Source organism: Hippopotamus amphibius, chromosome 7 (assembly GCF_030028045.1).
Source record: "Hippopotamus amphibius kiboko isolate mHipAmp2 chromosome 7, mHipAmp2.hap2, whole genome shotgun sequence".
NCBI lineage: Eukaryota > Metazoa > Chordata > Mammalia > Artiodactyla > Hippopotamidae > Hippopotamus > Hippopotamus amphibius.
Window position 1 is genome coordinate 21,441,970 of NC_080192.1, and position 15,598 is coordinate 21,457,567.

General features: G+C 37.1%; 2 protein-coding genes across 3 annotated transcripts in view; one reads left to right on the forward strand and one right to left on the reverse strand.

The window, feature by feature from the left end:
• The window catches only part of BLTP3B (bridge-like lipid transfer protein family member 3B), a 90,247-nt gene that overhangs the window by 13,647 nt on the left and 61,002 nt on the right, over positions 1 to 15,598 (forward strand). The window lies entirely within an intron of this gene.
• Positions 12,906 to 14,040, reverse strand: LOC130856489 (1-acyl-sn-glycerol-3-phosphate acyltransferase epsilon-like). The gene has a single exon (XM_057740867.1). The coding sequence runs from the start codon at positions 13,998 to 14,000 to the stop codon at positions 12,906 to 12,908; it is 1,095 nt and encodes a 364-aa protein (XP_057596850.1). The 5' UTR covers positions 14,001 to 14,040.

Genomic DNA, 15,598 nt, shown 5'->3' on the forward strand with positions numbered 1-15,598 from the left:
CATTTCCTCACCCTCCTTTGTAATCTCCATCTTCCCCTCCTGCCTTACCTATTATTATTATGTGATCTACTTTTTTTCACTTAGATTAATTTGCATTTTCCAATATTTCATATAAACTAATCATATAGTATATTTTTTCTGGCTTTTTTCCCTCAGCCTAATTATTTTGCAATTAATCTATTTTGTTTTATGCAATCTCTCTTATTGCTGATTATATTCCATTGTGTCTATGCCACACTTGTTTATCCATTCACCTGTTGATGGTCATTTGGGTTGTTTCTAGTTTTGCGCTATTACAAATAAAGCTGCTATGAATATTCATGTATAAGTTTTGTGAGGATATAGGCTTTTCATTTCTCTTGGATAAATATGTAGGAGTAGAATGGTTGGGTTATATGTGGGTACATATAATAACTTTTTTTTTGGCCATGCCACACAGCTTGTGGGATCTTAGTTCCCTGACCAAGGATTGAACCTGGGCCCTGGCAGAGAAAGCGCCGCGTCCATTGGACCTCCAGGGAATTCCTGACATGTATAGCTTTTTTTTTTTTTTTAACTTTTTTGGCCACACCTCACAGCTTGTGGGATTTTAGTTCCCAGACCAGGGGTTGAACTCTGGCTGTCGGCAGTGAGAGCATGGAGTCCTAACTACGGGACTGCCAGGGAATTCCCTGTGACATATATAACTTTTTAAGAAACTGCTAAACAGCTTTCCAAAGTGGTTCCAAAGTGTATGTTTTATATTCTCACCAGCAAGTGTGTGAGAATTCCAATTACTCCATATCTTCACCAACACCCGGTATAGTCAGTCTTCTAAATTTTACCCGTTTTAGTGGATAAGTAGTGGTATCTGATTGTGGTTTTTAATTTGCAGTTTCCTATTGACTGGTGATTTGTACATCTTTCAGTGTGCTTATCCACCATCTGTATGCCTTCTTTTGTTTGAGGGTGTGTTTAAATCTTTTACCTATTATATTAATGGGATGTCTTATTTTTAAACTTTTTTTTTTTTTTGATTTTTTGACTGCACCACATGGCCTGTGGGATCTTAGTTCCCTGATCAGGGATCGAACCCACACCCCCTGCATTGGAAGCATGGAGTCTTGACCACTGGACCACCAGGGACCTCCCAAGGATGTCTTATTTTTGAGTTGTAAGAGTTGTTTATATATTGTAGATCCAAGTCCTTTTTCATACATATGTTTTATAAATATTTTCTGCCTGGCTGTGGCTTGTTCTTTAAAAACAGTATCTTTTGATGCACAGCATTTTTAATTTTGATAAAGTAAAATTTATTGATTTTTTTCTTTAAATATTAATTAATTAATTAATTTAGCTGCACAGGGTCTTAGTTGTGGCATGCAGGATCTTCATTGCCATGTACGAGATCTTTGTTGCGGATCTTTTTAGTTGGAGCATGTAGGCTCTTTTAGTTGTGGCATGTGGGCTCTTAGTTGCGGCATGCATGATCTAGTTCCCTGACCAGGGTTTGAACCTGGGCCCCCTGTATTGGGAGCGCAGAGTCTTAAACACTGGACCACCAGGGAAGTGCCTGAGTTTTTCTTTTTTGATTTGTGCAGTTTTTGTTGTATTGTAGAAATCTTTGGCAAGCTCAAAGTCACCGAGATTTTCTCCTGTATTTTCTTACTGAAGTTTTATAGTTTCTGTTCTTAGATTTTAGTCTGTGATCCATTTAGAGTTAATTTGTTATTTGTGGTGTGAGGTAAGTGTGAAGGTTCTTTTTTTTCTCTCTCTCTTTGCATATGGCTATACAATTGCTCTAACACAATTTATTGAAAATATCATCTTCTTCTCATTGAAATGATTTTGTACCTTTGTTGAAAATCAGCTGAGTACAAACTTGGATCTATTTCAGGACTATTTTGTTCCATTGATCATTTGTCTATCTTTACACCAATACCAGACTATGTTGATTACTATAGCTTTTAAATAAGTCTTGAAATTGGTGATACAAGGCCTCCAACTTGATTGATCATTTTCGAAGTCATTTTGACTTTCCAGGTCTTTTGCATTTTCATATAAATTTTAGAATCAGCTTGTCATTCCTACCAAAAAGCCTGCTGGATATTTGTTTGGAAACTATAAATCTGTTTGGGGAGAATTGACATCTTAACAATACTGTCTTCTCATCTGCTACATGTTTTATTTCTCCATTTAATTGTCTTGTTTAATTTCTCTCAGCAATATTTTGTAGTTTTCAGTATATGTCTTATATACCCTGTCAGATTTATCCCTAAAAATTTCAAACTCGTTATACTAATATAAATGGTACTCTAAAATTTTCAGTTTCTGATTGTTTGTTGCTAGCATATGGAAACACAATTAACACTTTTGTTGTAATAACTTTTTATTGAGATAAACCTTCCATATGCAGCTCAATGATCTCTTAAAGAAGATTTTTATATTAGAATACTTTTAGATTTGTAGAAAAGTTGTAAAGATAGTACAGAGAGTTTTCATGCATCACATATCCCATCTCCTGTATTATTAACGTGTTACATTAGTATGGTACATTTATTGCAATTAATGGATCAATGTTTATAAATTATTATGAACTATAGCCCATATTTTATCCAGACTTCCTTAGTTTTTTACCTAATGTCCTTTTTCTGTTCCAAGAACCCACAGAATACCACATTATATTTAGTCATCATGTCTTTTTAGGCTCCTCTAGGCTGTGAGAGTTTCTCATACTTTACTTGTGTTTGATGACCTTGAGAGTTTTGAGTAGTATTGGTCAGATATTTTGTTCAGTGTCTCTCAAACAGGATTTGTCTAATGTTTTTGTCATAATTAGGATGGGTTATGGGTTTTTGGCAAGAAGACCACAAAAGTGAAGTGCCATTTTTATTGTCATATCAAGGGTACACATTATCAACATGTTTTACCGTCATTTTTTTCTTCCAGTTTTATTGAGATATAATTGTGCTGAAGTCGTACAGCACTGAATAAGTTAAAGGTATATAGCATAATAATTTGGCGTATGTACATCATGAAATGATTACCACAGTAAGTTTAGTGGACATCCATCATATGAGATGCATACAAAATTAAAGAATCGAAAAAAGTTTTTTTTCTTTGTGATGAGAACTTAGGATTTACTCTCTTAACAACTTTCATATATAACATACAGCAGTTTTAATTATATTTATCATGTTGTACATTGCATCCCTAGTGTTATTTATCACATAACTGGAAGTTTGTAGCTTTTGACTGCCTGCATCCAATTCCCCCTCCCTCCACCATCTGGTAACCACAAATCTGATCTCTTTTCTGTGAGTTCAGTTGTTTGTTTTTGAAGTAAAATTGACCTACAACACTACATTACACAGCATAGTGATTCAATGTTTCTATATATTTCAAAATGATCACCACGATAAGCCTAGTGAACCATCTTTCTCGGTTCAGTGATATTACATAATTTTTGACTGTATTCCCCACGTTATGCATTTCATAGCCATGACTTATTTATTTTGCAAATGGCAGTTTATACCATTTAATCTCCCTCACCTATTTTTCTTCCTCTGCTCCTCTCCCCTCTGGCAACAACCTGTTTATTCTCTGTATCTATTTTATGGCTGAGTAATATCCCATTGATGAGCACTTAGCTTGCTTCTATATCTTGGCTATTGTAAATAATGCTGCAGTGAACATAGAGGTGCATATATCTTTTATAATTAGTGTTTCAGTTTTCTTTGGATGAATACGCAGGAGTGGAATTGCTGGATTGTATGATAGTTCCTTTTTTAATTTTTTGAGTAACCTCCCTACTGTTTTTCATTGTGGCTGTACCCATTTACAGTTCCACCAACAGTGCATGAGGATTCCCTTTTCTACGTACCCTCGCTAATACTTATTTGTGGTCTTTCTGATAATAGCCATTCTTACAGGTATGAGGTGATATCTCATTGATTTGCATTTCCCTCATAATTAGTGATGTTGAGCATCTTTTCAGGTGTCTTCTGGCCATTTGTCTGCCTGCTTTGTAAAAATACCTATTCAGATCTTCTGACCATTTTTTAATTGGTTTTTGTTTTTGTTTTGTTTGATGTTGAGTTGTATGAGCTCTTTATTTTCTGTTTTAACCCTTTATTGGATATATCATTTACAGATAAGGTGGCCTTTTCATTTATTGATAATTTCCTTCACTGTGCAAAAGCTTTTTAGTTTGATATAGTCTCATTGTTTATTTTTGCTTTAGTTTCTCTTGCCTGAGGAGACATATCCAAAAAAATATTACTAAGAATAATGCCAAATAATTACTAAGAATAATGTACAAATGCCTATGTTTTACTATAGAAGTTTTATGGGTTTTGTTCTTACATTTGTCTTTTTTAATCCATTTTAAAGTTATTTTTGTGCAGGGTGAGAAATTAGTACAGTTTGATTCTTTTGGATGTAGCTGTCCAGGTTTACCAACATCATTTATTGAAGAGGCTGTCCTTTTCCCATTGTATATTCTTGCCTCCTTTGTTGTAGATTAATTGCCCATATAAGTGTGGGCTCATTCTTGGCCTCTGTTCTGTTCTGTTGGTCTGTGTCTGTGTTTGTGCCAGTAGTGTACTGTTTTGATTATTGGAGCTCTGTAGTGTAGTTTGAAATCAGGGAGTGGATACCTCCAACTTTGTTGTTCTTTCTTAAGATTGTTTTGGCTATTTAGGATCTTTTGTGTTTTTGTACAAATTTTAAAATTATTTGTTCTGGTTCTGTGAAAAATGCCATTACTAATTTGGGAGGGATTGCATTGAATCTGCAGGTTGCCTTGGGTAGTATGGTTATTTTAACAATAGTGATTCTTCCAATCCAAGAACACAGTATATCTTTCCGTCAGTTTGTGTTGTCTTCAATTTCTTTCATCATAGTCTTATAGTTTTTGAAGGACAGGTCTTTTGCCTCCTTAGGTAGGTTTATTCCTAAGTATTTTATTATTTTTTATGTGATGGTAAATAGGATTGTTTCCGTAATTACTCTTTCTGATATAGTGTTGTTAATGTATAAAAATGCAATAGATTTCTGTATATTATTTTGTATCCTGCAGCTTTACTGAATTCATCAGTGAGTTCTAGTATTTTTTTTTTTTTGGTGTCTTTAGGATTTTTTACATATAGTATCATGTCATTTGCAGTGACAGTTTTACTTCTTCCTCTCCAATTTTATTCCTTTTAATTTCTTTTTTCTTGTCAGGTTGCTGTAGCTAGGACTCCCAATGCTATGTTGAATAAAAGTGGCGAGAGTGGACATCCTTGTCTTGTTCCTGATCTTAGAGGACATGCTTTCAGCTTTTCACCATTGAGTATGATGTTAGCTGTGGGCTGGTCATATATGGCCTTTGTTATGTTGAGGTATATTCCCTTTATGCCCACTTTGTTGAGAGTTTTTATCATAGATACATGTTGAATTTTATCAGAAGCTTTTTCTGCATCTATTGAGATGATCGTATGATTTTAATCTTCATTTTGTTAATATGGTTTATCACATCGATTGATTTGTGGATTTTGAGCCATTCTTGCATCCGTGGGACAAATCCCACTCAGTCATGGTGTGTGATACTTTTAATGTATTGTTGAATTTGGTTTGCTCATATTTTCTTGAGGATTTTTGCATCTGTGTTCATCAGTGATATTGGCTTTGGAATTTTCTTTTTTGTGTGTGTGGTAACTTTGTCTGGTTTTGGTATCAGGCGGATGCTGGCCTTGTAGAATACGTTTGAACATATTTCTTCCTCTGCAATTTTTTGGAATAATTTGAGAGGGATAGGTGATAACTCTTCTCTAACTATTTGGTAGAATTCACCTTTGAAGCCCTCTGGTTCTGGACTTCTGTTTGTTGGGAGTTTTTAAAATTACTCATTCAGTTTCACTACTGGTAATTGGTCTGTTCATATTTTCTATTTCTTCCTGATTTAGTCTTGGGAGATTGTACATTTCTAGGGATTTGTCCATTTTTTCTAGTTTGTCCATTTTATCAGTGTGTAATTGTTTGTAGTAATCTCTTATGATTGTTTGTATTTCTGTGGTGTCAGTTGTAACTTCTTTTTCATTTCTGATTTTTATTGATTTGGGCCCTCTTTTTTTTCTTGAAGAGTTTGGCTAAAGGTTTATGAAGTTTGTTCAAAGTTTTAAATAACCATCACTTTATTTCATTTATCTTTTCTATTTTTTTTTTAGTCTCTATTTCATTTATTTCTGTTCTGATTGTTTCCTTTCCTTCTACTAACTTTAGGTTTTGTTTATTCTTCTTTTTCTAGTTTTTTTAGGTGGTTTATTTGAGATTTTCCTTGTTTCCTGATAAGCTTGTATAGCTGTAAACTTCCTTCTTTTTTTTTTTTTAATTTATTTATTTATTGGTTACACTGGGTCTTCGTTGCTGCGCATGGGCTTTCTCTGGTTGTGGCGAATGGGGGCTACTCTTTGTTGTGGCGCACGGGCTTCTCATTGTGGTGGCTTCTCTTGTTGTGGAGCAGGGGCTCTAGGTGTGTGGGCTTCAGTAGTTGTGGCACATGGGCTCAATAGTTGTGGCTCAGGGACTCTAGAGTGCAGGCTCGGTAGTTGTGGCGCATGAGCTTAGTTGCTCCACGGCATGTGGGGTCTTTCCAGAGCAGGGCTCAAACCCGTGTCCCCTGCATTGGCAGGCGTATTCTTAACCACTGCACCACCACGGAGGTCCTAAACTTCCCTCTTATTACTGCTTCTGCTGAGTCCCATAGATTTTAGATCATTGTGTTTTCATTTTCATTAGTCTCCAGCTTTTTAAAAAAAAATTTCCTCTTTGACTTCTTCAGTGACTCATTGGTTGTTTTATTTATTTATTTTTAAAATGTATTTATTTAATTTATTGCATTGGGTCTTCATTGCAGCACGCAGGCTTTCTCTAGTTGTGGCAAGTGGGGTCTACTCTTCATTGCGTTGCACGGGCTTCTCATTGCGGTGGTTTCTCTTATTGTGGAGCACAGACCCTAGAGCACGTGGGCTTCAGTGGTTGTGGCTTGTGGGCTCTAGAGTGCAGGCTCAGTAATTGTGGCACATGGGCTTAGTTGCTCCACAGCACGTGGGATCTTCCCAGACCAGGGATTGAACCCGTGTCCCCTGCATTGGCATGTGGATTCTTAACTACTGTGCCACCACGGAAGTTCCTCATTGGTTGTTGAGAGCATATTGTTTACCCTCCACTTCTTTGTGCTTTTTGTGTTTTGTTTTTCTTTTTCTTGTAGTTGATGTCTAGTCTCGTTATATTGCGGTTGGAAACAATGCTTGATATATTTTCAGTCTTCTGAAAGTTAATGAGCTTGTTTTGTAGCCTTTCATGTGATCTATCCTGAAGAATGTTCTATTTGCACTTGAAAAGAATGTGTATTCTGTTGCTTTCAGATGGAATGTTCTATAAATATCAATAAAGTTCATGTGGTCTTATGTGTCATTTAAGGCCAGTGTTTCCTTATTGATTTTCTGTCAGTATAGTCTGTCCATTGATGTAAGTGGGGTGTTAAAGTCCCCTACTATTATTGTGTTAGTGTCAATTTCTTCCTGTATGTCTGGTGATATTTGCTTATGTATTTAGGTTTTCCTATGTTGGGTGCATATATATATTTACAATTGTTATAGCTTCTACTTGGATTGATCCCTTGATCACTATGTAATGTTCTTCTTTGTCTCTTGTTACAGTCTTTGTTTTAAAGTTTATTTTTTCTGATATAATTATTGCTACTCTGGTTTTCTTTTGGTTTCCATATGCATGGAATACCTTCTTTCATCCTCTCACTTTCAGTCTGTGTGAGTCTGTAGATCTGTTATTGTTGACGACTTTGATCACCTGGCTGAAGTCTTATTTATTTGGTTGTGCTGGGTCTCAGTTGCGGCTCACCGGCCCTTTAGTTGGGGCATGTGTGCTCCTTAGTTGGGGCAGGCAGGCTCCTTAGTTGTGGCATATGTGCTCTTAGTTGTGGCATGCATGTGGGATCTAGTTCCCCAGTCAGGGATTGAACCTCAGTCCCCTGCGTTGGGAACATGGAGGCTTAACCACTGCGCCACAAGGGAAGTCCCTAAAGTCTATTTCTTGATCTAGCTCATATCCAAAATTTTGAAATTAACTGATTCATTTTTTGAGGCTGAAGATAATAAGGCATAGAGTGGGGCAAGAGGGCAGTCAGTCTTAAGAGGAAGGTATCAGATTAAAGGAGGTACAACTGGGGTGAGAAAATGGTATTGGGTAAGGCAGAAAGAAAATAGGGCTTTTGTCAGAAACCTCATTTGTTTCTTTGGTTTTTTTTTTGTTTTTTTAAAATAAATTTATTTATTTATTTATTGGCTGCGTTAGGTCTTCGTTGCTACACATGGGCTTTCTCTAGTTGCAGAGAGCGGGGGCTATGCTTTCAGGTGTACAGGATCCTCATTGTGGTGACTTCTCTTGTTGCAGAGCATGGGCTCTAGGCACGTGGGCTTCAGCAGTTGCGGCACATGGGCTCAATAGTTGTGGCTTACGGGCTCTCGCGTGCAGACTCAATAGTTGTGGCACATGGCCTTAGTTACTCTGTGGTATGTGGTATCTTCCTGGGGCAGGGATCAAACCTGTGTCCCCTGCATTGGCAGGCGGATTTTTAACCACTGTGCTACCTAGGAAGTCCCTGTTTCTTAGTTTTAATTGGAGGAATCTTTATGGCTGCATGATGAAGCCCATGGTCTGTGAAAGGATGTAATTAGGTGCAGATTAATAATTCAGTGTTCTTAGCTAAAGGACTTGGCAGAATATCAGATTTTGGGAACATGCCCCAATAACATGCTCTCTTATACAACTTTACCATATGGTCTTAAGGTACCTTTCTCTTCTAGAAATAGTGTTTTTAATAAAGTCAAGCAGAAGTTGTTGTTAAATTTGCTTACATAAAGATTTCAGTTCTATTATATCTTTTCATGTGCAATGAAAATATAATGCTTGTAGGGGCTCACAGTCTTTAGATACTAGCAACTGATTTCAATTACTAGTTCTTTTCAAGGGTTTTAGTTGGGCCCAGTTGGAGAGAATGGAACAATAATGAGTTAAGAATCTTTATGGTATCTTTAAGTTCTTAAATGTTGGATTTGTGTTTCTCAGTCATGCTCCTTTATTGTTTGTCAGCTTGATCCTAAGGCAGTGTTTTAGTTTTAAATTTCTGAAGGAAGAAATCTGACTAAAGAGTCTAAATGCCTTGTCATTGTCTAGATCAAATAAGCTGTAACCAAGAAAGTATGTTAATATGAGTTAGATATGTACCTTTCCCCTATGTTTATAGCCGTTCCCTGGGAAGATAGAATCACTGGTAACTGGGCAGGCACCCTAAGAGGTGTTTTTTTTAATTGTTAGTAAGTTAATTAAATCAAACAACAATGATATTAATCAAATGACAGGACTGAAGTAATTTATTTTCTGGATGGGTAAAATTAATCCTGTTACTTTAAAGCATTGGTTCTTTGCCTTTTCAGTGTCCAAAATCCCCCTTTGAAAATATGGTGAAATATCTTGGACCCCTTAAACCCCATCCAAGAACTTCAGATGAAGTGTGTCTGCTTTAAACTTTTAAATTAAACAATTTAACATTGTATTGTTATTGTTAAATTCCCTGTAAAATCTAGTTTTTCATACTATAGCATGAAATATTAGAAAATGAATGATTATTTCTAATTACAACTGTTATTTGAGAAAATATTAAGTAGCTTAGCCACTTCTCATTTTTCTTTTTCTTTCTTTCTTTCTTTTTCTTTTTTTTTTGCCACTTGTTAAGGTTAAAGAATGGTAGGCATTGATGTGAATCTGTAATAACATGTACAATAATAAGAACCATAAACACTTTTAGGACAAAGTGAATAATTCAAGAAATGCATATTAGCTGATGAAGTTTTAAAAGAATTTCCCAGGGGTTGTATCCAAATGCAAGGAGGTAATTGTGGAAGAAGGTAAGTAGATAAGAAAAGGGTTTATAAACTAAGATTGTTTTCAACACTAAGGTTTTATGATTCTACCCCCAAATACTATATTTAACCTAGAAATGGTTCATTTCACAAATCTGTTTCAGGTTGCTTTAGCAAATAAAACAACTTTATGATCTTTGTTTTTATGATATAGCTATAAAATGGATCTTCTGAAAGTTCAAATAAATCATGACTAAAATTTATAGTAACATCAGATATAAAATTTATATCTTTCTGATTTATGATCTACAGTATACTAAGTGATTTATCAAGCCAGAAATTTTGTTTAGAAAATTTTGATCACTGGTTATGTAACGTCTCTCTGTTGTTCATATTCCTATTTAATCTGGATCTTAATATTAAGAGTAGGTAACACTGAGTGAATTTTTTTTTTTTTTTAACAAGTCTGTTTATTGTAAGGATCTAGTTTTTTGTTTGCTTTTTGACAAATCTTTATTGAAAGGATCTGGGTTTTTTGTTTTTGTTTTTTTTAATCATCACTGAATTTTATATGTGTTAGGGACAATTCCTAGCATTTTCTACATTCTAACTTAGTTAATCCTCAAAACAGCCCCATGAGGCAGGTATTATTATTATTACCATTTTACAGGTGAGGAAACTGAGGCACAGAGAGGTTAAGTAGTAAGTGGCATTTTTCTTCTTGCAGAGCTGGGATTCTTGACTTTTTGTGCATTTGTGCCATGTTACCTTAAGCAAATTATAAATCTTGATTATATGGACTGACTTACTTTGTTTTGCCCTAAATGTTTACCTTGCACAGTGCTCTGCACATAATTTAGACTCTAATTATGTATTAATTGCAAAATGTATACTCTAAATCAAACTTTTCCTTTCCATTTGCCTAGAAATTTTATTCCTCTACTTAGCTATTTTGTTGTTAATAATGAAAAAGTTAGTAAATTTATTTTCATGTATTATATGTAATTAAAGAAGATTTTGGATGAAATGGAAGCCTGTTTGCATGTGTTAAGTTAGCTTTAAAGTTGTTACATTGTTAAAAATACTTTAGTTAACAATAAAATATATACATTCACGTTTAAAATTTATTTCATATAATACTATTATTAAAGAACCCTTGTTTATTTTTAAATACACCTCTTTACATGCCGTGAGGTACATAGTAATGGAACATTATTGTGTGTTCTGAATTTTAAAAATAAAAAATTCAGTAAGAACTGTGCTAATTTTATCTTTATTATATGTTATGACTTTCTTCTCTGCAGTTGTTATGACTTTGACATATTCAGGTCAGTCAGCTTTCTTTTTTATCCTCATTTTGAGTCTTTAACACATCTACTTTGGTTTTATATAGGTTTCATGCTTCCATTACTCCCACCCCACCCCCATCTCCACCAAATAATTAATTATTCAGAAGTTTAATTCAATGACCTAGATTACTACCATGTTTTAAAAAGTTTGGCTTTAAAATGTTTATATAACTTCTAGACCTTTAAATGAGTCTTTAGTGAACTGAAGAGGTTTACTTCAGTTAACAGTTTATTCTCTTTAGGATCAGGCTCAGTATTATAAGCCTTCTCAATTATAATATTTAGTAGAATAATACAGTTATCTGGAGACTTCACATGGCAATTTAGACCACAGAGCCTGTAGCAACACTAGGACAAAGCATAGGTAGATGCATAGCTAATGCATGCCTTAATGTTATTTTGTGGGTTTTCTTCCCTTTGTTTGCCTAGTATAAACTTAAGTATGTTTTTCCTCTGTCAATTAAGTTATAACAAATGTGACTGAAGAACCATTCTCCTGTCTCTGTTTTTGGAAGGAACACAATTATACTAGGAAATGATTGGGAGACATTTGTGCGAAACTGAAATGTATGTAAATTGAAGCCTCACATGTGAATAACAGAAGATAAATAATTTGATATGTCCATGGCCTACCCAGTATAAGAAACCAACTTTCTAATTGCTGTGGATGTGACAGTTACCAATGTATCTTCAGCTTCCTCTTTAAAATAATAGATGAGCAATATTTATATGTTTTCAAGATTAGCTCCATAGCTCTGCCATTTTAAAGTCCTATTTGGGTAAGCTTGAACTTTTGTTTTTTGGGGATCTTAGTTCCCTGACCAGGGATCAAACCTTGCCCTTTGTCAGTGAAAGTGTAGAGTCCTAACTACTGGACCACCAAGGAATTCCCAAGCTTGAACTTTTGATATTGCTCTTGTTAAAACTATAATCAGTGCCTTCATAATTTTTTTTTTAACTTGAACTTAATTCTTGTATTTTACACATTATTCTTTTGTACAGAGTACAGGGTGTGCAAATGAAGCTGTTTCAGTAAATATTAGAGATGTTAATTACTTTGCAAATATAAAGTGAAGTCAGCTAATAACACAACACAATGAAAGCCCACACCAACCAGAGCTCCTCCCCACGATCACTCCTCGAGTCCTTCTGGATACTTAACCACAATTTCTTTCATCAGCTTGGGGGAATTAAACAAAAGGCAAAATATTACACAGCTGCAAGATACTAAATACTTTAGTGATAAGAGTCTGGACCAGTCAAGTTGTAAAAAACTGAAAATAACAAATACACTGAAATATACTGCAAAGTAAAGTTCATGAATGCAGCTACCAGAATTACAGCACAATAGCAGATGATACACCCCTAACAGCCTTCTAAAGCTGACATCAGTTCGTAGGAAACGCCAGGTATAACACAAACTCTGCTTATCTTTTCTCTTTCCAGCAGCTTCTGGACTAAAGTTGTAAAACTGTGTATGTCTGCCCAAGACCAACGGCATATCGACTTTAGTCAGAAATTCTATTTTATCCAATGTTCAATCAACAAGACTTTATTTACACTTCTCATTAAATGCAGGAACAATCGGATGTAACGTGCAGTGGCCAGCAGTAAACAGCGCAGTGCATCCCACTGCCTGGAGACAGTTGCTTGTTTAAGCTTTAATACTAACCCACAAGCAGCCAATTAAGGTTCCATAAATCCACGTTTTTACATACAGTTTCCTTCCAGCCTCGGTCATAAGCATACCAGCAGTCAAACCACTTAAGATCAAGAATGATGGTAAGGTCTTCTTGAGACTTAGTTTAGAATTAACACTTTCTCCAGGAAATCTGTTTCTTTCTGGGTCCAATGAATCATAGAATTCTATAAGCAATTTATCTTTTATTTCAAAACGTTCATGAAGCCATCTTTTCATGTACACTTGTTCTTCTGGGACATCTTTTTTGTCTATACGATTGATGTGAATATGAATTTTTGGACATTCTTTGCAGAGAAATTCGACCATGGACGGCGCCTCCGTCCGCTGCCCTCTGTCATCCACAGTTCCTTCGAAAGCCACCGTGACGTCATAAATCGCATCGAGATAATTCTTCATGGAGTCAAAAGCAACATGAGTCGCCTTTATTCTCGGTGTCAGCACATGTCTTAATACTGGAAGGCCTTCTTGAGCAGCAAATGCTTGACTAGCTGAAATGACTTTAGTTAGCTCTGGATTATACCTTGTGCCCTCCGGAAAAATCACAAGATACATTGGAGTTCTTGCGTTGCTGTAGCTCTGCAGCTTTTTCCTCATTTCCTTTTCATTGAATTTGGCACTTCTCTTTACATAGATCCCTCCATGCTGAGAAAAATAACACCCATACAATGGAAGCCATTTGAGCCCATCTTTGAGCACATAGCGCACGTGTCCGAGAGCGTCTTGCGTGATGGCCAAGATATCAGCAATGATCCAGTCGACTGTGCTTTGATGATTTGCTAAATATATTATATTTTCTTTATTTTTTGGCAAATCTCCATATAGCAATATCTGCACCCCGGTGTAGTTCTCGAAGAAGAAGAGCACCGTGCTCTGGTAGACGCAGTAGAGCCGGTCGTCCACCGCCCGGTAGAAGCGCGCGGGCAGGAAGGCCGAGAGCAGCCGCCAGGCCCCCCAGACCAGCACGTAGGTGGGCGCGGTGCCCAGGAGCACGGCGGCCGGCAGCACGCAGCTCATGGAATACATGTGGAGCACCAGGGACAGCAGCATCCTCCCGGCTCCGCGCGCCGCGGGCGCCGCCGGCTCTCTCGCCCGCCCTGCCGCCCTCGGTCGGCGGCCAATCAGTGGGCCGGGCCGCGCCCCGGCGCCGCCGCCCCCTCACCTGGCTGCGTAGCCCGCCGCACCTGAGACCCCCTGCCCGCGCCCGGCCCGGCCTCCGCCCCCAGCCTCATGGGCCGCGCCGCCGCTGGAGGCTGGGCGGGCGGGCGGGCGAGCGAGGCGTCCGGTGCGCTGATCCCGGCCGCGGGGCAGGGGGACGCCGCGGCCCTCGGGGGCTCGGCCGCTCAGGACCGCTCCCTCCCCGTGACCCCCCGCGCGTCACCCTGCACCCCTGCCGGGGGCCGCCTTCATAATTTAATCTCAGTAAAAAGCAGGGCAGGAGAGAGAGAACTCATATATATATATATATATATATATATATATATAATTTATTTATTTATTTATTGGCTGCATTGGGTCTTTGCTGCTGTGCACGGGCTTTCTCTAGTTGTGGAGAGTGGGGGCTACCCTTTGTTGCTTCTCCTTGTGGTGGCTTCTCTTGTTGCAGAGCGCGGGCTCTAAGTTCACAGGCTTCAGTAGTTGTGGCTCGCAGGCTCTAGAGCACAGGCTCAGTAGTTGTGGTGCATGGGCTTAGTACCTCCGTGGCATGTGGGATCTTCCCGGACTGGGACTCGAACCCGTGTCATTGACAGGCGGATTCTTAACCACTTAGCCACCAGGGAAGCCTGAGAGAGAACTCTTAATTGGATATCTGCTTTGTACCAGATGCTTTACATCTTATCTTTAACCTTCACTGAAATCTTTTGAGGTTGGTATTATTTTCTCCATTTTACATACAAATAAGCAAATTGAGGCAGAGAGGTATCACAGCAGGTAGCTAAACTAGAGTTCAGATTTGTTTGTCTCACTTCAAGGGCCATGCTTTTTGCAGACGTCCCTTTGGTATGAACTAAATTGAGGATAGAATTTCTTATGAATAACATGTTTTAATCTTTCCATCTTCCACTTTTACTCTTGCTAGGCCTGTCTTTTTGGGTTTCTGTTGAACTTTTGTCTTTGTAAAAGTTATATATACTCTTTGTAGAATACTTATATTTACAGAAAAGTATAAAGATGAAGAAATAAATTAAAATCTCACCAACCATAGGTATTATTGATGTTTGAGATTTTATAGTGTGTTTTTTTTTTACATAATTGAAATCACAGTGTATAATTTTGAACCTTGAATTTTCACCAGCCACTATAGTATAACCATTTCTTTATATAATTGGCAACACGTATTACTTGACATATATGTAGGCATAATGTACCATAACTAAAGGGATTATTTATGGACATTTAGGTGCTTTCACTTTTTTCCTTTTGTAAATATCATTGAGATGAACATTCTTGTACCATAGCCAGTTAAGATGTTGCCTAATTTCTCCACTAATCACCCCTCCTTTCCAACACTAAGGATATATAGTCAAATGTTGTATTCATGAGTTACTCATAAGTTTTTGTCCATCTGTCCCTCTGTCCTTTCTTCCTGTCTTCCCTTTGAGTATGGTTACAGTATTTATTAATACAATTAAGTTCATTTGTTTCAG